Source organism: Scyliorhinus torazame, chromosome 3 (genome assembly GCF_047496885.1).
Source record: "Scyliorhinus torazame isolate Kashiwa2021f chromosome 3, sScyTor2.1, whole genome shotgun sequence".
NCBI classification, from domain to species: Eukaryota; Metazoa; Chordata; class Chondrichthyes; order Carcharhiniformes; family Scyliorhinidae; genus Scyliorhinus; species Scyliorhinus torazame.
The window spans coordinates 83,671,623-83,698,963 of record NC_092709.1 but is presented as its reverse complement, the minus strand read 5'-3'; the positions used below and the strand labels follow the sequence as shown (position 1 = coordinate 83,698,963).

The 27,341-nt window shown below is 46.0% G+C and overlaps 1 protein-coding gene and 1 long non-coding RNA gene across 4 annotated transcripts in view; one reads left to right on the top strand and one right to left on the bottom strand.

The window, feature by feature from the left end:
* The window catches only part of LOC140408552 (uncharacterized), a 135,770-nt gene that overhangs the window by 32,496 nt on the left and 75,933 nt on the right, over positions 1 to 27,341 (bottom strand). The gene's annotated exons all lie outside the window — the stretch shown is intronic.
* On the top strand, positions 18 to 1,965 carry LOC140408551 (homeobox protein HMX1-like). The gene is made up of 2 exons (XM_072495924.1): positions 18 to 231; positions 630 to 1,965. The coding sequence occupies exons 1-2, from the start codon at positions 57 to 59 to the stop codon at positions 1,115 to 1,117; spliced, it is 663 nt and encodes a 220-aa protein (XP_072352025.1). The 5' UTR covers positions 18 to 56; the 3' UTR covers positions 1,118 to 1,965.

The window sequence follows — 27,341 nt, the reverse complement described above, 5'->3', positions numbered from 1 at the left end:
CTGTACAAAGGGAAGGACGTAAACGGTGCTGCACTGGGCATGAAGCCTGCTTGAGCATGGAGCAGTCACAGGCTGCTCAGCTCTCCTGCTCTGTACCATTCTCCATCAATCGCATTTTGGGGGAGCCTAGCCGGGTCCAGCCGCAGCCTGGAGTTAGTGCAGAAACTGCCACAAGATATCCAGAGGGTACCTTGAAGAATGGCATCAAAGCAAAGACCCTTGTACACTCGGGTAAGACACAAGAACACTAGTACGACTAATCTTGCGCTGATTTAGGGGGTCACCTACACACTATTTGCACAGATCCAGCCGCTTCGGGTCCCTCAGCTCCGCTACTGCGCTGGCCACACATTGGGAAATGCATGCTGCCGGCATTTTTAACCTTCGCCTTCCCTTCTCTCCCTCTCCATCCAGTTGTGTGCTGTGCTGTTTCTCTCCTATTTACATTTCGAGTAGCAGTTTGCCAGGGCCCCTGTGTGGAATGATAGCTGGTCCCGTGTATGTGTTTGAACTTATAGAACCTCTTTACGGTCCAACACTCGCCCTTAGTCGCGACGCGGCTCAGTGCGGTGGTCACCGTGCACTTCCCTAGTAACGAGCATCCACACGCTTTGTGAATATTTTAACAGTAATGGAGGAGGAGGAGGAGGCTGGGCCCGCCTGCGAACCTGGAGGACAGGACAAAGCGAGGAGCTTGCAGGAGAGGAAGAAGAAGGCGAGGACGGTGTTCTCCCGCGATCAGGTTTTCCAGCTGCAGTCCACATTTGACCTGAAGAGGTACCTGAGCGGCGCGGAAAGGGCTGGCCTGGCTGCCGCCCTCCAGCTAACCGAGACACAAGTCAAGATCTGGTTCCAGAACCGACGCAACAAATGGAAGCGGCAGCTGGCCAGCGAACTGGAGATAGCCCAGCTCGACAGCGAAACGCAGGCCCTGGACCCCTTCTCCCTGGCTTTCCACGAACGGGAGGGCTTCCTGCCCATTTGGGGCGACTTGATGTATCCCCCTATCTCATTGTACCCAAGCACATGTGTGCCTTACTACAGGGCAGCACTCCCACAGGACGAGCCGTTCCTCTCCTATGCTTTACTGGACAATTATAGATACAGGGTGGTTTAGTTTTGGTTTAAACCTGAGTCCCACAGTAACCCAGGCATGCTGCACTTCCCAGGCAAGTTTCCACTTGTTCCTTCTCGTGTATTAGAAACACATATCTAACCCCCCGACGGATTCTGTTATTCGGCCCTGCAAAGAATTAGAGGAGGAATCTCACTTTTTAGAATGCCTGCTTCTGAGAAAGGAGGCTAAAATATTGCCAGCTACACAGCAATGGCTGTGCAACCAGACAACGCGTCGACAGTCACGTTATTGTTCAAAGACAGTTCGTGCTGGGTGAACCGAACCCCGACCTGAGCTTTGGTTTCTGCGCTGTCCTGAAGGGCTGTTAGATACAATCTTGTTCGAAACGTTGTCTTGCAAAGATACCAACCGTTGCACATGGCGTGGCTACCCCGTACTTCGATTCCACCGAATAGGATACAATTCTGAGACAGATAGTGAAAGTTACAGAAGAGAACACAGCATTGCATAGACATAATACACACAACAAAACTGTCCTTTATTGAACTGTGTGGGGTAAATATAGCCAGGAATTATTATCATCGAAAACAAAAGTAAATGACTGCAGGCGCGAGAAACTAGTAATAAAACCAGAAAATCCCGAGGAACACTCAAAGAGGCCAGGCAGCAAATGTCCAGAGGATGCTGATCGTCATTTTCTGTCATTACTTGCGCGATAAGGAGATTATTTAGAAACACATGTAATTTGTAATCTTCCCGGTGTCTGGTGACTCTACGTTGCTTTGAGTCGGTGCTGCCGTGTTCTTCAGCATATTGCTAAAAAGAATCGAGCAATGTAAGAATGGAAATTTTAGCTATGATTCTGGAAATAAAGTTTATGCCTTTCACGTCTCTTTAATTAAGCGTTTAACTCCAGAATCCGTCATGCGTTTTTTTCCCAGAGAAATGAAACATAACTACAATATGTGTTCAGTCTGAATATCATTTTAGCATGTCTCAGTCTCTTATTGCTCATGTTCATTTGTGATGAGGTTCAGGGCCGTATTCTGTCCCCTAGCTTCCTGTGGCGAAATCTTTACTTGCTCGTGAGCTCACTTCGGAGGTTCATCCACTGCACTCACCCGAACTAACCTTAAAAATAAGCGCACCTAATGGCGGAGAGCATCGGAAGTTGAAGTGCCGCCAAACATTGCCGAATGAACCGTTGTTTCAAAACATGCGGTTGTCTGAAACATAACAAAGATGACTGAGAAGGTTCAGCGAGATTGTCATATAGTGTTGAACAGTGGACAAAAATAAACTAACATAGTTAGTAAAGATCCGACTGTGCTTTGTTTGTCATGTTTCTAAATTGCTAAACCGACAGTTTATTATTTGTAAAAATCGGGTAGGGATGAATTTTTGATTAATTCAAAAAAATATTTTTGAACTTACAAATATTTGTGCAATGTATCTATTAACGGAAGGGTTGCTTGTTTTCGACGCTTACAGAAATGTGAGTTGCTATACACTTCTATAATAATTAATCGAAAGTCAGTTCCATTCGTTATGTAACCATTCCACCCTGCTGCTACCAGGAGTTAGTGGGAATAGCAACTTGTTAGTTGCTATTAGTATGTCTACTTAACATAATGTCTAATCACACCTATTGATAACCGTTGCATTTTTGTAATTTAATCACTGTAAGATGGCTTGAAGCCAAGAGCAACGCAATATGTCTCCGAACATTTGAAAATATTGATACAAAATCCAGATGCGGCGGATGATGGAAATCTGAAATATAAGCAGAAAATGTTTGAAACACTCAGTAGGTCGGACGGCATCTGTGGAGGGAGAAAGAGCGTTTTAGTTTGTTCTGTTAGGAGGTCATCGACATGAAATGTTAAACCCGTTTCTCTGTAATGGCCATAATCTTTTTTTAATCAATTTTTAAATTACTATCAATTGCAGCGCGTGCATGTAGTCTATGTGCGGAGTATATATAGATTAACGTGGGTTTGTAGATTCTATTATATTACTTTCACTGAAAGGTTCAATATCTGCCACCGCTGCCAAGATATAATGAAAACTAACAATTTAAAAAAACTTTAATGGTTGTTAAACTTGAATCCCAAATTTTAGAAATTACTCACACTCAGATGCCTGTGGAACAAAATGTAATATTCATTGTTTTACGGATCAGAGGCTTATGAACTTTAGAAGAGTCGATAATGAACCTCAAAAGACTTTGAAATCCGCGTTGGAAATGAATCAAACGTCATTAATATCTGCATAATAAAAATCAAAAGGTATGATGACAATACTCGGTTGTGAAACGCATTGTTACAAATAACCAGTGTAAGCACTTAAATAGAAACACTCCCGAAGTGGCTTCAATAACAGAGAATTGCTTTAACCTTGGGGCACTGCAGCTCCATGTCATTTGCCATTCTGGTGGCCCTCGCTTGCCCTCTCCTCTCTCACGCAATTGCCTAATTCAATACGTGCTCATGCAAGCGTGCCTGAGCAACCCTCACATCAAGAAACCGGCTGATCGTCACTTCCAATGAGTTGTATTGAAAGATAACTATATTTCAGAAGCAGCGGCGCAATAGATGAGAAAATATTTGCCAGGCTGCATTCTGTTACGCACGAATGTGAAAGAAGGGACAATTGTATCAAGGAGCAAGGAGGACAATTGTAAATGCTCAATAATGGCCAATATACTTTTAAAAATTTAGAGTACCCAATTATTTTTTCCAATTAAGGGGCAATTTAACGTGGCCAATCCACCTATCCTGCACATACTTTGGGTTGTGGGAGTGAAATCCACACAGACACGGGGAGAATTTGTAATGCAAACTCCTCACGGACAGTGAGCCAGGGCCGAGATTCGAACCCGGGTCCTCAGCGCCGTAGGCAGCAATGCTAACCACTGCGTCACCATGCTGCCCCAATAATGGTCAATATGATTGGTTTTCGTGGGGTGGGGGAGGGGGGGGGGGGGGAGAGGCGATTATATATTTTTTTGTGTGGGCGGCGATTATATTTCTACCTCGATTAAATAAGAAAACTAAATATATCGTCATAAATAAACATAGGTGTTTATTCCATGTGTGCACTATTTATATTATTTTATTTATGCAAGCGGATTTCCTAACAGCATGAGGAAGGGTTTAAACGATAACACAACCCGATACAGGACGGGCAAATATTCAAAATTCAATCGTCGCCGCGAAGATGCGAGGAATAACCGCCTAACAGAAATTCACAGTGAAATCCAAATAAAGGAAATGCCACTCTGGCTGCATAATTGAAACTTGCAGATGATTGTTTATGGTTTGACTTACTATCCATAATTATTGAAGCTTTAGCTTGTTAGCGATGACAGAGCGTGTACGTGCTGTCCTGGAAGGTTAAAGAAAATCTGGGAGCTGTGTAATCTTGAGAAATCTATTTTGCTACTGTGTACCCCTTAGCCGCCGAAGGGGAAATTAATGGGATTGTCTGAGTGGAAAAGTGCTTTGTTAATTTTTTTTGTGAAATCTCATTATCTTAATAGAAATGTTTACCAGCTGATCACAAGAGAAATAAATCAATGTTTTACATCAATTCTTCATTTGTAATGGAATAACCCTTACACAGGAATCTTTCATATTTCTTATACTCTTTAAAAATTCCTGTAACAGCCTCCCCGAACAGGCGCCGGAATGTGGCGACTAGGGGCTTTTCACAGTAACTTCATTGAAGCCTACTTGTGACAATAAGCGATTTTCATTTCATTTCATTTCAAAAGGTAAAATGTGTAAATCGGGCTAATTAATGTTAAAACTTTCAACTCATAGCCTTTACAAAATGAAATGTTTGGAACCCAAATTGTTTTTTTCAATATTGATACAAATGTAACAACAAACTGTGTCTTTAAAAGGCTATTCGATATCAGACTACAAGAGAGGCTGGTTTAACTAGACAGATATATGATATCACGCCGCCATTTCTATTGAATTTTCAACCAAGAGGTTTTAGCTTTGAGCCCTTGACGGAAATAAAATATTGATTTTTAGTGGGCAGGAGAAAAAGAAAGATGACAGCATAGCAATAATTTTACAAACAGGCACGTGTAGCTTGTGCGACGCAATGAAACTGAACTCGGTCGGCAGTTGTAACAGAAACATAGAAGACAGTCCAGTTCAATTCAGTTATAGCAACTGGAGCAGTACTTAATCGTGACGAACGGCGTTGATTAACGTGTTTTGAAATGGAGAATCTTCAACACCATCTCTCCAAGTTCTTGATTAACTAACTGTTTACATTTCACTTGAGATTGTCAAAAGGCTACAGTTTCCGATTCTGTTTGTTTTCCCCCTCCCCCGTGTTATGTGAAGCACTGAGACGGGAAGCGGGCTGCAAACTATCAGCCAGTCTTCAACAACTTGCTTGTTATAAACTGGCTGATTTTAATCATCTGAAATCGTGCTATAATTTCTGTGGGTCCATCAGGATATTTTGCTAATTTACTTACGTGGCTTGATTATTAACACTGAACATTCTTAAGACGTTTTAATTAAGTTTCAACTAAATGTCAAAATCGCGCCACCAATATAAGGGAAGCAAGGTCGACACAAAAAAGATAGACTAATAAATCGGCTGCCCAACTCTTCCATACTCGGCGATTACTACTATCATTTCTCCTGACAATTCTGGAAGCTCAATTTTCTCTTAGGTAACACCATTAAGTACTTTAAAAAGTTCCAAATCTGTACAGGATTTCATGTAGATTTTTATTTGCTTACCATTTCTGTCCGTATGGTATGAAATTATCATAAGGTCTTAACAGGTAGCTATCTCGTCCATGATATAAAAGTGTGTTAAGGGATGCTTTTAAAACCGCACAAAAGCCTTAAATATATGGTAATAGTTCCTATAGTTTATATGTGAAAGCTGATCAATATTTGACATCTTCTTAGGATCAACATTGCAGGACCTTCTAAAGATACCGGGACATCGCGGGCCCTTCATCGAATGAAAGCCATTTCATTTCAAAATACCAGGTCATACAGGTCGAACGTTTCTTCCATCACGTAGAGCTCAGATCTACAATAATTCGAACCAGGTTTAATTTAGGACAAGGATGAGACATCACATGAATGAGAAAAATAAAGGGTGTGATACTTTCCACTTATGGCTCTTGTGCCGCCTCTTACAGCAGGGAGATGTGCCTGCGAGAACCGAAGAGAATGCTCCTTTCTCCCGCCCATGATGATTCTGAGCCTTACGCTTCTGACTGAGACGCCTTGCAAGAGGCAGTCACATATTAATGCAAATCGACTCCGCATAGAGTTCAATGCAAGGGCGCCGCCAACCTATTTAGAAAACACCTATTTAGAAAACAAAGCATGCGGGGATACTTGCACTTTGCAAACTGAAACCAATGTTAAAATAACATCGAAAAGGCGAATATTCCTGCCCCACTTAAAATATTTAAAATGCAAGAGCTCCACGGTGTAAGTAAGTGCAAGTCAGCAGAGTTCATTCCCGCTCCTGATAACTCGATTGGGAGCCGGGAAGCAGAATTCGGCAATGTTCAACTCGAATCGATTGTGTGGCGATTGGCCTGAGACAACTAGCCGCAGCGGAAACGCAGTCTAGAATGTCCACCAACATCATTTAGCGGGTTAACAGCGATACAAGTAAATGACACAATCGCAAATAAAACGAGGAACTCACTTATTTGAAAATAGAACTGCACTTGATTCATTACTCATGAACAGGAATATATTAGATGTCGGAATGGCCAGCCATTATGAATATTTGTCAAGTCGGTGAATATGCAAAAAAAAACCCTGCTTTCTCTAGTTAATTGATCCAGAGTCGCTGTAAATAATTAAGAGCGCCAGAATTGAGATTTCGAATCCCACCCTGGAGCCTCCCCCATCGTTCATTACCTCGAATTCTGTGAACTTCGGAATTTTGATTACAATTTCCAACCTTCGGCAGATGGAGTTGACACAAAGCCAACGATACTTCGTTGTGTCTAGCTGTTTACAGATAACTCAAGCATTGACAATCTACTCAGCAGAGCTCAGATTTACAAGTGTACAGCCCTGGACCGTGGTTTACTGAAACAGTCCGCAGTAGTTTATGGAGGCGTCGATATTGCAACTTTACAAATGTATCTATTGGCACCTTACCCTGTGAGGAAATAATTTCCCCCGACTTGAGTTGGATATTCTAGTGTGTATTCCTAGAAACGTTTTATTGCATTTATGTGATGTCACTTCAAGATATTCAGAAACATAGAAAATAGGAGCAGGAGGAGGCCAATCGGCCCTTCAAACTTGCTCCACCATTCATTATGATCATGGCTCATCATCCAACTCAATAACCTAATCCCATTTGCCCCAAATCATTTGACCCCCTTCATCCCAAGTGCTGTATCTAACTGCTTCTTCAAAAAATGCAATGTTTTTACCTCAACTACTTCCTGTGGTAACGAATTCCACAGGCCCAGCACTCTCTGGGTGAAGAAAGCTTTCATCTCTGTCCTAAATGGTTTAACCCATATCCTCAGACTGTGACCCCTGGTCCTGGACACACCCACCATCGAGAACATCCTTCCTGCATCTACCCTGCCCAGTCCTGTTAGAATGTTATGGATTTCTACGAGATCCACCCTAATTTTTTCTGAATTCCAGTGGATACAATCCTAACAGATTCAATCTTTCCACATATGTCAATCCCACCCACCCGGGAATCAGTCTGGTAAACCTTTGCTGCACTCCCTCTAGAGCAAGAACATCCTTCCTCAGAGGAGACCAAACCTGCACACTGATTTACTCTCACGAGGGAAATGCTTGTTCGTTGGTTCTCATTACCAGCGGGGTGCAGTCAAGAGCTGATATTGTTGTACACATAGGATATAGCGGTTTAAGTATTACATTTCACAATACCATAACACAGCTGAAAAAAAGTGGATCGACAGTGCAATTCGGCGACTGGCCGGAGAATCCCCGTTTACACCAGAATCGGGGGTGGCACAGTTGTTGAGAGGGAATACGCCGCACGCCGTATGGCCGGCGTCAGGACGTCACCTGAGGCCCTCCCCTGATGCTCCACTCCCGATGGGCCGAGTCCCCGATGGGGTCGCTCACGCGCGCTCACACCGTTCAGGGACCTCGCGAGGCGGCTGCGGACTGAGTCCAGCACCGCCACAGCCGGATGTGGGGGGGGGGGGGGGGGTTGGTGCCGTTCCCCTGGCGGGGGAGCTTCGGCAGGGGCAGGGGGCGCTGGTGGGGGGTGGTCAGGTGGTGGGGGTGGCGAGGCTGGTTAAAGGGGGGCAGTTTTTGGTAGGCACCCCAGGCCCCGCCATGTGTATGCAGGGCAACAGACCCGGCCGTATCCACAGGTAAAGCCGGGGCTGCCAGCCCCCCTATCTGACAGTGGATCGTAAGACCAGACGGATCCTGCGGACATAGCTGCAGGTTCAGAGAATCCAGCCCCATGCCTTTTGGGACTTGTGGGAGGAAATCGGAGCACCCGGAGGAAACCCACGCAGACACTGGGAGAACGTGCGGACTCCACGCAGACAGTGACCCAAGCCGGGAATCGAACCTGGGACCCTGGAGCTGTGAAGCCACAGTGCTAACCACTGTGCTGCCGTGCCGCCCTTAAAGGTTACACTTTGCATTTCCATTTTCGCATTGACCCAAAGCAGTTTCGGATGTAAACCTGTCAGCATTAACTAGGGAGGCATCTCCCGAACGCAGTTGATATTGAGAGGTGTGAGACACCGAGGATAAAGATCAGTTCACATCATTTGGGTTGGCACAGGCTGCAGTTTAATAAAAGCGGTACGATGCGTTTTAAATGTGCCCGTTCCACCCACACCAACCAATTAATTCTGTGATTAATAAAGGTTTTGGAAGTTTGCATGCAACCTTGCAGTCACGCCGGATCCGAGCGACGAGAGAAATGCACCGATCCGCATGTACAAATCTGCCCAATGTGGGTATTCAGCAGAAGGGGAAGGATCTACCCTTGATTCATATTGCACACACAGACCGCCGTTTGCCAACCGTGCCTCTTGGAAAGAGCTATCCCGCTCCTCTTTCGCCATTTTGTCATTTTCAAATATATATGCAATTTCCTTTCGGAAATGACTATTGCATCTGCATCGACCCCCATTTCAGGACTTGCATTGCAGGTCATAACAGCTCACCGTGCGAAATACAACTCCTGATCTTCCCTCTGCTTCCTGAAGTCTGTGTCCTTTAGGATCTACCCCCACCCAAAACCCCTTAAAATGTAGCCAACAATATAACTGCCACCTGTCAACTCGACATCACATTTCATCAGGCTGAGAGCGATAGTTCACACTGGAACTGCACCCTAACTATTGGTACAAGTCCTTAAACTTCACTGGGTTGCGGCCCTTGATATTGCAAAAATCGCCCGCGTCGGGTACGCCAAGCAATAGTTTGGAAACAAGGGAAGGTTGGAAATGTGCACATCTGCATTCTTGGTGAAACCGACTTATTTACATCAATGACAATATTTCACAAAAAAAGCTCCAATCACACCAGAACCAGAAAAATAAACGCATTTTCCACCTAACAGATTTGCTCGCCCCCAGTCGGTGGGTAAACTAGAGCAATATTGCGCCCATAAAATCAGCTTTCATTTGCACATCATTGTTGAATAAAAATACGGGAGGCCTGGCCACGAGATTAAAAACACGGGAGGTCTGGCCACAAAATATGGATTAAAATCATTCACATACTATGCAAGCGCCTAAAGAGCCACCAGAAAGTGGAAAAGAGATCAACGCACACAGAACCATGGGCATTTGAAGAGCTGATGTAATTGAATGACGGGTTAGGGCTGTTGCCTTAACCTTGCTGCAAAGTCCACGCTGTGATGGAACGTGGCTCCGGTCTTTTAGCACGTATTTTAAGCAGTTTGATGAAGTTATTAAGTTACTGAACCCGGTAGCCTAACTAAACGAAAATACGAGGCTTACTCGTGTCGCGAGGATAAATGGGTCTATGTGGGGAATAGCATGTCCAGATACCCCCCATTTTGCCATCTTGTCTTAGGTTCATCCCGGGTTGCTGTATTATTCACAGAATACTCAATATTCAGTTAGCGAGGTCTGTATCTACAAATTTCCGGGTTGCTCCCAGTGTGAGCTGATTTATAAAACTGATTCCCTTATCTTCGATTTGGAAGCTGAAAGGTGTGTTTATTCTGAGAGCATTTAAAATAATTTGAATGTCCCGCGTGCAGTGCGGTGCTTCACATTGGCAGCAACCGAAGGCACAATTTGTCAAAACGCCTTTAGCCAAGAAAATAAACAGACATGTTTGGGTTAATTCGACGTTCTCTTTTGCACTCTAGGGTTTTGCATCTCTAGCTTGTGGGGACCGTGAATTGGATTCAATTTGAATCTGAATTAGCTTTTTGGAGTAAGCAAGGGGATGTATTAAGGGCTTGCCCTGCCCACTCTGCACATTGGCTCTGTAACTCTGAGAAAGGAATACAATTGAAAATAAAATAAATTTATCTCCCACATCGAACACCAACAAATTCCGGTTAAAACAAATGGCACCTCCTGCCTAACTGCTGGGGAAGATTTGATGATAATCCCCATTCGAATTAACCCGAAGAGTTAAACTCTGACAAAGTCCCGAGGTGTTCAATAGCAAACCGAACGGTTAAGATGGACGGAGTTAAAACGCAGTTAGGTCACTTGTGCAGCACAGAATAGGCAGACTTTCTTTAACTGGCAAAGGCAGCCTGAGTGGAAAGAGAAAGCTGAATCCACTCCGGATGGAGAGGAGTGGAAGTTGCCAGCTTACTCGCACAATGATCCAGAGGGGGACAATCAAACACCGCGAATTGGGCCACACGACACTTCAGACAAAATATATCAATCACTTCAAGGCGACCGGACTATAGTGGAAGATAGCTGGTGGAATTCCATTCCAGAAAATGTAATACATCTGTATGTGGTTTCATACTTACAACAGGTCTTTCGTGACTCCAGCCCAGCAAAGGTGCAGGATAAAATCACAAACTCTGTGCTCGCTGAATAGAAAGGATTCTAATTTTGTGCCATGTATTTCAAGTGATTTGCTCGCTGTGACAGAGGTTAAGCTGCCGGGAAGAGGTTAAGAAAACGAACATCATAAAGTCCTATTAGGACAATCTGGTTAGATGTCCGTGTGCTACTTGTCGAGTTTGGTTTATCCGGGCGGGGTGGAGGGGGAGGGGGCAGCTGTGCTTTCTCACACTGTTGTTGTAAAACTTCTTACTGTTCTCACACTGATGCAGCGCCAACAGGAACAACGTCTGTTCAAGGGCTCGAAGTTAGCGTTTCCGTGGGGTGACAATTGTTCTTCATGTACGAATTTCCCCATCAATTCCACCGCTCGCGTACACTTTCCAGAATGTAAGTGGTAACAACCTCAGATCTGTCTGAGCAGGTCACGTCTGAGAAGTAATGAGGTGAAAGTTAAAATGAAAAGTGAAAGTGAAAGGGGGGCAGCACGGAGGCAGTGGTTAGCACTGCTGGCTCACAGCTCCAGGGACCCGGGTTCAATTCAGGCCTTGGGGTAACTGTGGAGTTTGCACTTTCTCCCTGTGTCTGCGTGGGTTTCCTCCGGGTGCTCCGGTTTCCTCCCACAGTCCAAAGATGTGCAGGTTAGGTGTATTGGCCATATCTTTTTATTAAAACAGTAAAAAATATATACAAGGCCAGACGGTACAAACACTAATTTTGTGTTGGAGAAACAGGGTACCCTCCCTTCAGTACCAATGTACGGGGAGAGGGGGGGGGGGGGGGAGGGGGGGTGGATACACTGATTATTAAAACAGTTCACAACACATTTCTACAAAAAACAAATGGTACAAGCACTAAACTTTGCGCTGGAGAGACCAGATACCCTCGCCTCTGTACCAACAGAAGGGAAAGGAAGGGGGGTGGTGAGGCTAAATTGCCCCTTAGTGTCCAAAAGGTTAGGAGGGTTACTGAGAAAGGGTGGAGGCGTGGGCTTGAGTAGCGTGTTCTTTCCAAGGCTGGTGCAGACGCGATGGGCCAAATGGCCTCCTTCTGCACAGTAAATTCTATGAAATTAAGGCGGGATATCAAAGGGGAAATTTAGGTGCAGTCTTTCCTGCACTATAGGTCAATGCTTTCTGTGGAGGAGTGTAAGCAATCTGAGAATGTATGCTGGAAATAGTCAGCAATCAGGCAGCTTCTGTGGAGAGCGGCACAGGGTTAACATTTCATTGGATTTCATATTTATTTCAGGTGTCTGAGCACCCACAATGTTTTGCTCACGTGCAAGAGTGTGTATATGAGGGGGGGAAACCAGGCTGTTTCAGTCCACACGTCTCTCGTGTTATTTTACACAGCATGCAGGTCTTTTCTCAGTCATTGAGCTGCCGACTCAGAGCATTGAATTCTGATCTGTGAGCCAAGGACAGAAAGAAATGTGTGGAAATTCTCATGCCTTTATACAATGATGACTACCACACAAGCCACAAATAACCCTTGTTCCCACCTATTATTCAGTTTGACACCAATATGGAAGAAAGATGCTCAGAAATACTGTGAAGCACAGTCAGGTTAAAAGTGACCAATCATCAATATGTGCCATGGTTTAAGCTGGCTACATTGGCAGCACATTGGCAGCTACATTGTCAGCACATTGGCAATTATGTTGGCAACACATTGACAGCCCAATTGACAGTACACTGGTCTCTCATTCTTGTGGGCTTGACCCCTGCTGTGCAACTGGAGCACATTCAGTTAATTCTCCAAGTGCAGCACTGAACAAATTATATGCCAGGTGTGATGAATGTATACATTGTTATATATTATATTTCATATTTGTTTATTATACGTACAAGCTGTATGGCTGCTAAAGTTGTAATTATGGAGTTGTAAAAGGTGAGGTCATGATTTTCATTCCAACCACTTGGAATAGAGATAATGATCGAATGGGATATTGTTATGATTGCTGGAGATTCCCTGGAGAGTAGAACATTTATGAAGGGTTGCATTTAGTCCTAGCTCAGAAGGTCATGTGACATCTCAGTGGGATACAGATGATGTAATTAATGGGAGGAGCCAGGTCAGTCTGTAGTTTTGCAGTTTCTATTAAATTTGAGTCCAACAAGAGAGAAAGATTTTAAGCTGATCAGCAATGTTGCCAAATACTTTTGGTTTGAGCAGAAGTGTACTGAATCTGCTCTTGAAAGGAACTCTCACCAAAAGTCTGCACAGCTGAGCAATAATAATAATAATGATCTTATTTGTCACAAGTAGGCTTACATACACACTGCAATGAAATTACTGTGAAAAGTAACCTGTTTTGTTAACATTATTTGTAAGTGGCATTTGAACTGTACTGTGTTTCTTAATTGGAGTTAGTAGTAGGTATATAGAGCAAGTTTAAGTTTCCCCTTGTGTTTAAGAACTATTTAACTGATAATTGTAAATCTATTTCTTTGATGTTAACGTGGTTAATTCTGTGTTTTAATTAAATTTTGCTTTAACATCAAAATGCCTATTAGTCAGATTCATTACGCCTGAGGTGAAATATCCTTTCCTCACAGTTTTACAAAAAAAAAAAAAATTGTTTGGCATTCTCGTCTGGTATCCTATTACATGTTGGGGTCTGGTCCGGTATCCTAACACAGTCTTAAAGAGGAGATTGAACCAAGAATCCTTTAGTCTGTTCCAGCAGTACAGGTGGATGTGAGGGTGGATTTACACTTGAGGGATAATTTTCTGGGTCGATGTTAATGGTACATTCTTGTAAGACATTCCTTACAATGTTAACACAAATATAAAATGGTTTGACTGTGTAGCAATGTTAAATTTAAACATCTGGATTTACAATAGAGCCTCTCTCCATCTCCCGCCATTGTGCTGGCAGAAAATCAGCAGAAAAACAGGAAAAATGATGTAAATCTTTATGCTATTTTGAAGTTAGAACAGGAGATGGGGAAGAGCCTCCCCAGAACCTCAACAGGTAATTCATATCAGCAGAGCAAAAGCATTGGAGCAACTTAAGGAAGTAAATTCACCAGGACCTAATGGCTTACATCCCAGGACTCTAAAAGGCATAGCTGCAGGGATAGAGGATGCACTAGTTATGATTTTCCGAAATTTTGCAAATTTGGTCCCATCTGATTGGAAATCGGCAAATGTTACACTGCTTTTCAAGAAAAGTAGAAAGGTGGGGGAAAGAAACCAGGGAACGACAGGCCAGCTAGCCTGACATCAGTCATTGGAAAATATTGGAATCTATTATTAAGGAAATCTTAACAGTGCACTTAAAAAAGCTTAGCTTAATTAGAGCTACTAAATATTGTTTTATGAAAGGGAAATCCTTTCTGTCAAAATTATTAGAAATTTTTGAATGGGAACCAGTAGACATGCTGTAACTGGAGTTCCAAAAACAGAATTTGATAAGGGGCCACACCAAAGGTTACTAGGCAAGATAAAGGGTATTGAAGTTGGCGGGTTATATATTAGGATGGGCAAAGGATTTGTTAATTCACAAGTAGCAAAGAGTAGGCATAAACAGAACATTTTCATGTTGGCAGCCTGTGGCTCGTGGAATGCTGCAAGGATCAGTGCTGGGGCTTCAGAATTTATGATTTATATCAATGACTTAGATGAAGAGAAAAGAGAACAATATATTTAAGTTTGCTGATGATATGAAACTGGGTGGAAATGTCAGCTGCAACAAGGATGTAGAGAGACAGCAAAGAGATGTGGACAGATTAAGCAAGTGAGCAACAAAATGGCAGATGGAGTATAATGTGGGGAATGTGAAGCTATTCAGTTGGGTCATAAAAATTGAAAAACAGAATAATTTTGAAATGTGTGAAACATGTAAATATTGCTGTTCAGAGTGACTTGGGTGTGCTTGTACAAGGAATGCAGAAAGTTAGCATGCAGATACAGCAGGAAGGCATATTAATCTTTATTGCCAGGGGCTTGGAGTACAAGAATAAAGATGTCTTGCCACATTTGTACAGGGCTGCCGTAAGACCACATCTGGAATACTCTGTGGATTTTTGTTCTCAATACTTAAAAAAAAAAATTAGAGTACCAAATTCTTTTTTGTCCAATTAAGGGGTAATTTAGCATGGCCAATCCACCTAACCAGCACATCTTTGGGTTGTGGGGGTGAGACCCACGCAGAAATGGGGAGAATGCGCAAACTCCACATGGACACTGACCCGGGGCTGGGATCGAAACCGGGTCCTTGGTGCCGTGAGCCTGCAGTGCTAATCATTGCGCCACCGTGCCGCCCTTGGTCTCCATACCTAAGGAAGGATATATTAAGATTAAGGCAGTATAGCAAAAGTTCACTAAATTGGTCCCTGGGAAACAGGCTTGTCCAATGAGGAACCTGGGCCTTTTTGTCTATTGTGTTGAGAAGAATGAGAGTCAATTTAATTGAAACCTAAACAATTCTGAAGGGTCCTGATAGGGTACTGGTGATGGGAAATTGTTTCCACTGGTCAGGGAACCGAAATAGGGGGGGACACAGTTTCAGGATAAGGGGCCAATCATTTCGGAATGAGATGAGGAGAAATTAGTTGGTAAATCTTTGGGAATGCATCTAAAGCTGGGATAGACATATTTTTGGGAATGACAGGAAAGTGGAGATGTAGCCCAAAATCAGCTATGATCATGTTGAATGGCAGAGCAGGCTTGATGGGATGTGTGGTCTACTCCTGCCTCTATTAGCTCAGGAAATGTCGGCACTGCTGGCTGGGCCAGCATTTACTGTCCATCCATAATTGCCCTTTAACGGAGTGCTAGGCCATTTCATAGGACATTTAAGAGTCAACTACATCACTGTGCATCTGGAGTCACATGTAGGCCAGACCAGGTAAGGATGACAGATTTCGTTCCCTTATGGGTATTGGTGAACTGAATAGATTTTTACTACAATTGACAATGGTTTGATTAGACTTTTTAAATTTCAAATTTTTATTTAATTCAAATTTCACCATCTGCCATGCAGTGTTCAAACCCGGGTCCCAGATCATTACCTGGGTCTCTGGATTACTAGTCCAGTGACAATACCACTATGCCATTACCTCCCTTTTGTGTTCTGGTCAATGGTAACCCCAGGATGTCGATAGTGTAGGCTTCAGCAATGGTAATGCTGTTGATCAGCAAGGAGAGATGGTTAGATTCTCTCTTGCTGGGGGTGGTCATTGTCTGGCACTTGTGTGGTATGAATGCTACTTGCAGCTATCAACAAGCCTGAATATTACTCAGGTCTTATGTGTGGGCATGGAGTTTTGAATGGCGCTGAACACTGTTCATCTATCAGCGAACATTTCCACTTCTTACCTTATGACCATTAATGACACACCTGAAGGTGATTGAGCTTTGGACGCTACCCTGAGGAACTCCTGCAGTGATGTCCTCAGACTGAGGTAATTGACCTCCAATAGCCACAACTATCTTCCATTGTGCTCGGCATGACTCCTATTTGTGGAAAGTTTTCCATTGGCTTCAATTTTGCTAGAGGAATGCAAATTTGCTGCAGCAGGGACTTCAACGTATCTGTCATGAGTAGGATGTGTCCCTGTATCCTTCAGCTCAAAAAACATTTGTCCAGCAAGCTGACAATGGGATAGTGTGGAAACAGGACAACCAACAAGGCATCTCCTTAACCAATGAGGTTTGAGAATTGGGAAGGACTGAGAAGGGGGTGAATTAAAATGGGTGAATTCAATGTTGGCATGGTGGAACAGTGGTTAGCACTGCTGCCTCACAGTGCCAGGGATCCAGGTTCAATTCCAGCCTTGGGTGACTGTCTGTGTGGAGTTTGCACTTTCTCCCGGTGTCAGTGTGGGTTTCCGTCGGGTGCTCCGGGGGTTTCCTCCCACAGTCCAAAGATGTGCAGGTTAGGTGGATTGTTCAAAACGTTAGATGGGTTTACGGGGATAGGTTGGAGGCCTGACCATAGGTAAGGTGCCTTTTCATACGGTAGGTGCAGACTCGATGGGCTGAATGGCCTCCTCCTGCACTGTAGGGATTCTATGATTCTATGAATGTCAAATCGGACACAGAAACAGAAAGAAACAGAAGAGAACAAATATTGCATTAAGATTGAGGGAAAATGGCACGAAGGAAAAATAAGAAAACATGATCATTCGTAACTTTTAAAACCTCTCTAAAAACCTGACGGATTAAGACTCCACTCTTGTAATAAATAATTTTTGCTGACAGAGAGGTTAACTGGGAGTCATTCACCACACCTCGCCTGTTCTTCATCTCTCTCTCTCTCTCTCTCTCTCTCTTCCTCACTCCCTCCTGTTGCTAGCTTTGGTTGGCTCTTAATTTGTTGCTCGTCGTGTCTTTACTTAATTTGCTCTATTTCTACAACCTTTGCTCTAGAGTCGCCAGGTATCTTTATGATACCACCACGAGGTTCAAGTTCAAATGCTGATCAATAATTCAATACACCAGTTAGTAAGTTTCAAATCAAAACACGTTTATTATACACAATCTCTACTCATGCATAAAACTCTACTTACTAGACTATCTCTAACACTAAAAGACCTATACTTAGCTTTGGAACTGACCCCAATGGCCTTTCGTTCGATTCTGAGTCTGCAGGATTCAAAGCTGGTATAGACAGGTAGCTAGGAGCGCCTATCTCGTAGCGTGCGTTGACTGGAGACTCACTTGGTTGATGTAGCGGCTAGGCAGGTCACTGTCAAGGGTTGTTTCGCGCTGCTGAGTGACCCTGCCAAGAAGGACGATTTGAACTTGGGGACTCTACTTTATAGTCCCCAGGGGCTTCACGCCGTTCGGGGCGGACCCCGTATCTGGTTCCAAGTGATTGGACTACGGTTCTGATCACTTGGATCGATTTCTCCGGTACTGGAGCTGTTCCCTGATCGCTGGGTGGTTCCTAAGTGTCCGTTGGCCTTCCTTTGTCTTGGCTCCTGCTGGCGCCGAGGAGTCTGGCTTGGCCTTGTTTACCTTAAATGTTTCCAATTGTTCCCGGGGATCGCTCATTAATATGCAGATGGTTGTTAGTTTCAGTGCTGTCTAGGTTTCTGCAAGTTCTAATACACTGGAAACTTTGCACCTGCTTGTTTTTCCTGTCTTGACTGAATTTCCCTGCATTCTTTGCGGATCTCCATTTTAAGTCGGGAATTGGCCAACCCAGGTGGCTACACTCCCCGCCTGTCATTTACGATGTTCCTTAAAACATAACTCTTGGTCTACGCTTCTGGTCAATTGCCCTAATATCTCTTTCTACGGCTTGGTGTCAAATTTTGTTTGATCACATGCCTATGAAGCATCTTTGAGTCTTTTATTATTTTAAAGGCACAATAAAAATGCAAGCTATGATTGTTGTAATGACAAGACTCCGCTTTCTCAGACATGTTCAATAACATTAAATGAGAAAAAATGCAGTAAGCTTCTACACAAATGGGAGACTGAAAACTAGACGCTGTTTTTACAAAGCTTATGAGGGAGCAGTGCAACTTGTAAAACAACATTTGGAGATTCCCATTTAGCTGTGCATCTGCTCCTTGCCTTCAGTAGCTGTACCATTTATGCCTATATAACAGCAAGTACATTAACATTGCCATTACTTTAAAAGTACATTTTGGTCCCGTGATGTGTTTTGTGATATTCGACAAATGTGATGAGATTATATATAAATTGAAGTTCTTTGAATTATTAGAACAAAAAACGTTACTTTTTTATATATACAACAGTGGCCTGGATTTTACACTCCTCCTCCTGTGGGTTTTGAGACAGAAGGTGGGGGGAGCGTGAAATTGCAGGAACGGGATTCCTTCTCAGTTCCTGTCTGCCCCGACTGCACAGTGATTTTACACTGGAGTGAGCAAGGCCTCAGATGCCCTTAAGTAGCCAATTAAAAGCCATTTAAGGGCCGTTTCCCAGCCAGCCTCAGTTTAGGGCTGGCTGGAACATTTAGGGGGGGAAGTGGTTCCATCAGAAGCCCCCTAACTGGGGGTACTATCCCCTTTAAGCCCAGTGACCTCCGGAGCTCACTCCTCCCCTCCTCCCCCCTGCCCCGCACTCCACCCATCCCCCACCACTCCCACCAGCCTCTCTCCTGAGACCCTGATTGCCCCCCTTGGAATCCCAGATGTTCCCTACCCTCCCCACCTGGAATACTTTACACTTATCTTGTCCTGCTCTGGCACTTAGGCTCAAGCAGGTTGGTGTAGTTCCTCTTCTGTCCACTGCAGCACTATTGCTGCAGGGCCTGGTGAGCTGCCAGTCAATCAGATTGGCTGTCATTTCTCCAAGGTGGTACTTTCTCCCAAGTGGTGTTGGCGGTGGTGGTGGGGGCGGGGATAGCCTGCCTGCAGCCAATTAAGGCTCATTGGCACCTTGGGCGAGACACCGCCTTCTGAAAAATTCAGGTCCATGCGTTCAAAACCGCAGCTAGATTTTAAAATATTTTTACCTCAATTAATTTGCTCCATCAGTTTCCAAAGTCAGTAGGGATGCTCCCACAGATGATTGACATCAAACCTATTTCATTATCTGCACAGGGTGGAGGGGAAATACTAGCTGATACCGATGATGGTGACAATATCTCCTTTGTTGCTGCTGTTCTAGATCTTTGAGTAGTTTCAATTTATATTAGAGTGTGAGACTGAGAAAGGATTCTGGTTTGCTTATTTTGTGTCAAGAAATCCTTTTCAGAGGTAGATGCCTGATATCAACATAGCCACACTTAAAGAATAACATTGTCACGTTTTCAACAGTTATATACTGCCTGTCTTAAATGATTGAGAACATTTTTGGTGTGCATTGTTGAAAAGCTGACTGTACAACTGAGAAGTCAAGCTAGTAATACACTTGAGTGCTCTAAAGACAAAGATAATTTCTAGATTGTAGTGTCATACGCCTTGGAACTTGTATTGAGTAAATTGAACTCCAACCTGATGTAGCACCAGTTTTTAAAATGTGGGCCATTGCATCTTTACCTCTGGAAATAATTTCCAATCTGACTAGATAGGGGACTAAGAATATTTACTTGAAAAATAATGAGAACGAGCAAGATTAAGGGGTAATCTGATAATAATGTTTGACATTTATGAAAGGAGAGAACAAGAGAAACAGAAACAGACTGTTGGCAGTCGTTGAGCCACTCAGAATGAGGGGGAAACATGAGACTAAATGTAAATAACAGGAGAAAGACATTTTGCATAGATGGTTGTGAGACTGGAATTCCTATCAGAGTTAGTGATTGAAGCAGAGAGCTTGTCAACATTAACAATAGTTTAGATTGGTAGCTGAAGGAAAGAGGGATAAAGGGAAATGGGAACATGCGAGACAGACAATAGGTTATGGGGAGAAGGCAGGAGAATGGAGATGAGAAACATATCAGCCATGATTGAATGGCGGAGCAGACTCGATGGGCCGAATCGTGAAATTCTGCTCCTATGTCATATTGTCTTATGGCAATGGGATAAGGATACTGTTTTGGTGGAGGATAAACCTCGACACAAACTGGTTGGGCCACAGGGCCTATTTCCATGTTTCATAGAATCCCTACAGTGTAGAAGGAGGTCATTCAGTCCATTGAGTTTGCACCCCCCCCCCCCCTGAAAGAGCACCCTGCCCAGCGCCCCCCCCCCCCCCCCCCACCCCCCCGCCCAGCCCAGCTCACCCTATCCCCGTAACCTAACCTGCACATCTTTGGACACTAAGGGGCAATTTAGCGTGGCCAATCCATCTAACCTGCACATCTTTGGGCTGTGGGAGGAAACTGGAGCACCCGGAGGAAACCCACGCAGACACGGGGAGAATGTGCCAACTCCACACAGACAGTGACCCATGGTCGGAATCGTACCCGGGACAATGACACTGTGAGGCAGCAGTGCCATTAAAAAATTGTAATTACTGTGCAAAAAACAAGAGCCATTCTCACCAATTTACTCAAAATTAACTGCCCCGGGAATGGAAGTCTGCTTGTACAACCAAGCATGCATTTTCAGACTTTATTTGCCATTCAGTTTAATATGAAACTCATTCAGGAGTAATACATGTCTACTGTCTTAGCATCTGATACTCAGCACATCTGGAGGGCAAATGCAACAATAAAATAGCAGCGTGTCTAAAATTTAAATCTATTTCTCTCCATTGTCTCCAGCTTGATTTGTTTCGCAGTGCCCCTGTTGGAAGCCCTATGTTTGGTTGCAATGGTGCAATGTGACGCGGTGGCTCTCATGCCACCGGTGGCCCGAAGTGCCATCTCAATGGGTGGCTTTCTCCTCTGTGGCTTTGAACAGTAGTGCTAGAAGAGTAACCTGATTCACAGTCCGATTTAGGAATAAAAATGGAAAAAATAATGCAGCCACTAATGTGCTGGGGTTGAGTGGGACTGGGGCAATTTATATCTTAATAACTGGGTGAAATATATTCCGACCTGTCATGATATCCACATCAGCATATCATGGTGCAATCACACACACACTGATGGACAGGTAGTTGGACCAACCAGCACACACATAACATCGCAGCCAATCACCAGTGAGAGCACACGCACTATAAAACAGGGAACACCACAGTTCCAGCTCATTCTACCAGGAGATAGCTCAGAGCACAGAGCTCACAGTGTGCCACTCAGACATACACCATGTGCTGAGTGCCTCACCAAGATAGTGAAAGGGCTGGGTCCACAGGTTAGCTGGTGAAGCACGAACCTCAGCCAGCAGTTATTAGTTGTTATTGTTTAAGACAATAAAACAGAGTTGTACCATCTACAACCGTGTTGGATCATTTGTGTATCGGAACACCCAACACGACATGATACCAGTAGTGGAAGCTAACCAGCGACTGTGAGACCTACCAGCACCCTTTCAGAAATCCGCCATCCTGCTCCATGGAAAACATCAGCCCGCCGCAGCCGCTCCGAATCGTTGGAAATCTTGGCGTCAACTGGAAGCTGTTTAAACAGCGCTTCCAGCTCTTCCTAGAAGCCACAGACAGGGAGAATGCATCGGACACCAGGAAGATCGCCCTCCTCCTCTCCACGGCGGGGCAACACGCCATCCCCATCTACAACTCCCTGGCATTTGCGGAAGGTGAGGACAAGACAAAATACAAGACGGTGCTTCTAAAGTTTGAGGAACACTTCAGCGTGGAAGTCAATGAGAGCTTCGAGAGGTACCTCTTCCAGCAGCGCCTGCAGGGTAAGGATGAGCCTTTCCAATCTTACTTGACACACCTCCGTATCCTCGCGCAGTCCTGCGGCTATGAGGCCACCTCCGACTCTATGATTCGGGATCAGATCATTTTTGGGGTCACCTCAGACACCCTAAGCCAACAGCTCCTCAAAATAAAGCGCCTCACCCTAACGACTGCCATCGAGACCTGCGTCCTCCACGAGAACGCGACCAGCCGGTACTCCCAAATCTAGGCGGCCGAATCGGCACGGTAAGTGTCCTACGAGGCGGAGCGGGTCCAGTCAATCGAGTTCCTCCCAGCCCGCGGCCCGGATGAGGGCGGCCATTTTGCGCGCTTTCCGAGGCCTGCCGCGCTTGTACGCGCCAAAAGAGTGGACGTCGACGCAGAGGGACGGGATGCACAGGCGCGCTCTACGCAGGACCGCACCGCGCATGCGCAGTGGTGCAATGAACGGCATGATGTCACGCCGTGCGGCAACTGTGGCTCCGCCCACTTAAAGCGGCAATGTCCGGCCAAAGTGCGACAATGCCTCCGCCGTGGCAGGATGGGCCACTACGCTGCCTGCTGTCGAGCAGCTCAACCTGCCAACTCTCAACAATTCCGCCAGCCTCGCAGGGACGTGTGGGGCATTCAGCTCCCATACACTGAGTCATATCCTGACAACATGCAGACCAGTGATACCGAAGACAGGGAACCCTTCCGGGTTGCGGTAATGAACAAGAACCGGATGTCCCCAAGTCGGAGCCACCAGCCGCTGCCAGTGCACAGCATTGATTCGGGTGATGAGTGGTGTGCCACCCTAACGGTCAACCGATCACATTTCGCTTGGACACTGGTGCCTCCACCGATCTCCTTGCATGGTCAGCCTTCCAGACCTTGAAGGTTAAACCACCGATTCTGCCATCCCACTGTCAGCTGGTTGACTATAACGGAAACGTAATCCCGGCCACGGGGTCCTGCCAGCTCGAGGTTACACACAACACACATAAAGCCACATTGTCTTTTGAAATAGTTGGATCCTCAAAGGACTGTCTGTTAGGCGCAGAGGCATGCAAGATCCTCCACCTCGTTCAGCGGGTACATACTCTGTCTCCAGAAGGCATGTCCGATTTCCCGGATGCAGACTTTAGGGCGCAGCTCCACTCACTCCTTGCGCACAACCAGGAGGTTTTCGAGGGCATGGGCACACTGCCCTACATGTACAGAATACGGCTCAAACCGGACGCCACCCCGGTCATTCACGCACCTCGTAGGGTCCCAACACCACTCAAGGACCGTCTCAAGCAGCAGCTGCAGGACCTGCAAAACCAAGGAGTGCTTTCCCGGGTCACGGAGCCAACGCCATGGATCAGCTCCATGGTGTGCGTCAAGAAGCCCTCCAGTGAGCTCCGGATCTGCATCGACCCAAAAGATCTGAACAACAACATAATGATGGAACACTACCCCATACCCAAACGAGAAGAAATCATGAGCGAAATGGCTCGGGCAAAAATATTCACCAAGCTTGATGCCTCAAAGGGTTTTTGGCAGATTCAATTGGATCAGTCCAGCAGGAAGCTGTGCACTTTCAACACTCCATTTGGCAGATACTGCTACAAATGGATGCCGTTTGGCATCATCTCGGCCTCCGAGGTGTTCCATCGCATCATGGAACAGATGATGGAGGGCATCGAAGGGGTATGCGTCTATGTAGACGATGTTATCTTCTGGTCCACCACACCACAGGAGCACATCAGTCGTCTCCAGCATCTTTGCACAGATACGAGATCAGGGCCTCAACCGAGCCAAGTGCTCTTTTGGCCAGACTGAGCTAAAGATTTTGGGGGACCACTCTCCCGGTCGGGTGTGCGGCCGGATGCCGACAAAGTGGCAGCCATTGCAGCCATGCAGCAGCCGTCAGACAAGAAGGCAGTGCTGCGCTTTCTCGGGATGGTCAACTTCCTAGGGAAGTTTATTCCTAATCTTGCCTCGCACACAACCGCTCTTCGCCACCTGGTCAAAATGACGATGGAATTCCAGTGGCTGCCCGCACACCAGAGTGAATGGGAGGAGCTCAAGGTCAAGCTCACCACCGCCCCGGTACTGGCGTTTTTCGATACCACACGGGAAACAAAGATCTCAACTGACGCCAGCCAGTTCGGCATTGGGACGGTACTCCTGCAACGGGACGACACCGCATCATGGGCCCCGGTCGCCTATGCATCATGGGCCATGACCACCCACAGAACAGCGCTATGCCAAGATTGAAAAGGAGTGCCTCGGCTTGTTGACCGGCATCGACAAATTCCACGATTATGTGTTTGGTCTTCCGCAGTTCACTGTGGAGACCGACCATCGCCCCCTGGTCGGCATCATTCAGAAGGACCTCAACGATATGACCCCTCGCCTCCAGCGCATTCTGCTCAATCTCCGGAGGTATGACTTCCAACTTGTCTACACCCCGGGGAAGGATCTCATCATCGCAGATGCTCTGTCCAGGGCGGTCAACACACCACCCGACTCGGAGGGGTTCGTTTGTCAGGTCGACGCACAAGTAGCCTTCACATTGGCCAATCTGCTGGCCACTGACGCACGTCTGGCCCACATTCACCGTGAGACTGCGGCTGACCCCCTTCTACAGCCTGTAATGCGCCACATGACGGAAGGGTGGCTCAAGGGGCAGTGCCCACAATTCTACAATGTCCGGGACGACTTGGCCGTCATTGATGGTGTCCTCTTGAAGTTGGACCGGATCGTGATCCCACACAGCATGCACCGGCTTGTCCTCGAACAACTGCACGAAGGCCATCTCGGAGTTGCAAAGTGCAGGCGGAGGGCCCGAGAGGCTCTGTATTGGCCGGGCATCAGCGACGACATCGCCAACATGGTGCTCAACTGCCCCACCTGCCAAAAGTTTCAGCCGCCGCAACCCCCCGAGACCCATCAGCCCCATGAGTTGGTCACGTCCCCCTGGGCGAAGGTGGGCGTGGACCTCTTTCATGCGCTCGGCAGGGACTACATCATTCTGATTGACTATTCTTCAAATTATCCGGAGGTCATACGCCTGCACGACATGACATCATCAGCTGTCATCCGGACAATCAAAGAAATCTTTGCTCTGTAGCCACCTGGGTTGGCCAACGCCCAATGTAAAATGGAGAATAGCAAAGGCTGCAGGGAAATTCAGCCAACACAGGCAGAAACTAGCAGGCGCAAGTTACTGTGTATTAAACTCTGTAAAGCCCAGACAGCATCGATACAAGCAGCCATCTGCATAATAATGTAGCAGCCATCTACATACTAATAAGCGATCCCCGGGAACAATCGCAACATTTGGGTCAAACAAAGCTAAGCCAGACTTCCCGGCGCCAGCAGGAGCCAACACAAAAGTGTTTTACGGACACCTCAAGACCGCCCATTGATCAGGGAGCCGCTCCAGTATTGGAGAAATAGAACCAAGCGATTGGAGCGAAGTCCAATCACTTGGAACCAGGTACAGGGTCCGCCCCGGAAGGCGGGAAGCCCCTGGGGACTAGAAAGTTAAGCCCCCAAGTTCAAATCGTTCTTCTTGACCGGGTCACTCAGCAACGCGAACCAACCTTGACAGTGACCGGTGCAGCTGCCGCCGATATCCAGTAAGTCTTACTCAACGCTCGATACGAGATAGGCGCTCCTAGCTACCAATCCGTACCAACTTCGAATCCCGCAGACTCAGAACCCGAACGAAAGGCCATTTGTTCCCCTGACCTGGTGGGCCAGTCCGAAGCTAAGTATAGGCCTGTTAGTTGTAGAAGTAGCTTAGGAGTAGAATTTGTGCATGAGTAGCGATTACTGTGTATAATAAATGTGCTTTGATTTGAAACTTACTAATCGGTGTATTGAGTTATTGATCATTACTTGAACTTGAACCTCGTGGCGGTATCATAAAGATACCTGGCGACTCGAGAGCAAAGGTTATAAAACAGAGCCAATTGAACCAACCAGAAGTTAGCAACAGCTCGCCATGGAATTCCATTCACCGTCATGTCTGACAACGGGCCTTGTTTTGCGAGCCAAGAATGGTCTTCCTTTGCCACTTCATACAACTTCACGCACGTGACGTCCAGTCCCTTGCATCCCCAGTCGAATGGCAAGGCGGAAAAGGGCGTCCACATCGTGAAGCGGCTCCTCTGCCAGGCTGCTGATGCCGGATCTGACTTCTGTTTAGCCCTGCTGGCCTATCGCTTGGCCCCACTGTCCACGGGCCTCTCGCCAGCCCAGCTGTTAATGGGTCGCACCCTCAGGACCACTGTGCCATCCATTCATGTTCCTGAACCCGACCATGCTCCAGTACTGCGAAGGATGCAACAACAGCGTGCTCAGCAGAAGGTGGCACATGACGCTCGGGCAACTGATCTTCCTGCCCTGGCGCCTGGAGACAACGTCCGCATACACCTACCGGAGGGTGGCTGGTCGGCAACTGCCGAGGTTCTCCGCCGCGTGGCTCCCCGCTCGATCCTGGTTCGCATGCCTGATGGCTCCATTCGCCGACCTAATCGGCGGGCCCTTCATCTGGTTCCGCGCTCGCTACGAGATCATACACCGGTACCACGCCCTCCTGTTGTCCCTGATGTCGACTTCGTTGAGCTTCCTGCCACTCTGCCTATTCCTCTCTCGCCCGTGGCCAGGCCCATTCCTCAGCCGGTGGATCCTGACCCACCCTTGAGGCGGTCAACCCAAATTCGTCGCCCACCTGATAGACTTGACTTATGAGCCTGTTAGCACATAGGTCTCACTGAATTGTCTTACAGTACTGTTAACGTGTTTCTTTCTTGTCGTTCTAGAAGTTCTCTCTCGTCATTTGCTGATTGCATTTGTTTTGTTATTGGTACAACCTCATTGCTCTGTTGCACCTGACACCTTCCTCTGTATATAGTTTAGCCTCATGTACATGTTGTAAATATTGCACACACATACTCAGATGCACTCAGTACACACTAATATTTATTAGCATGTAGGCACATCCTTGTGAAAAGGGGGGATGTCATGATATCCACATTAGCATATCATGGTGCAATCACATACACATTG

What these genes read in the sequence shown, in the direction of transcription:
- LOC140408551 (XM_072495924.1), top strand. Translation starts at nt 57, where the DNA reads ATGGAGCAGTCACAGGCTGCTCAGCTCTCCTGCTCTGTACCATTCTCC. An exon ending in AAAGACCCTTGTACACTCGG is followed by an intron (nt 232 to 629) that starts GTAAGACACAAG and finishes ATATTTTAACAG; the next exon opens with TAATGGAGGAGGAGGAGGAG.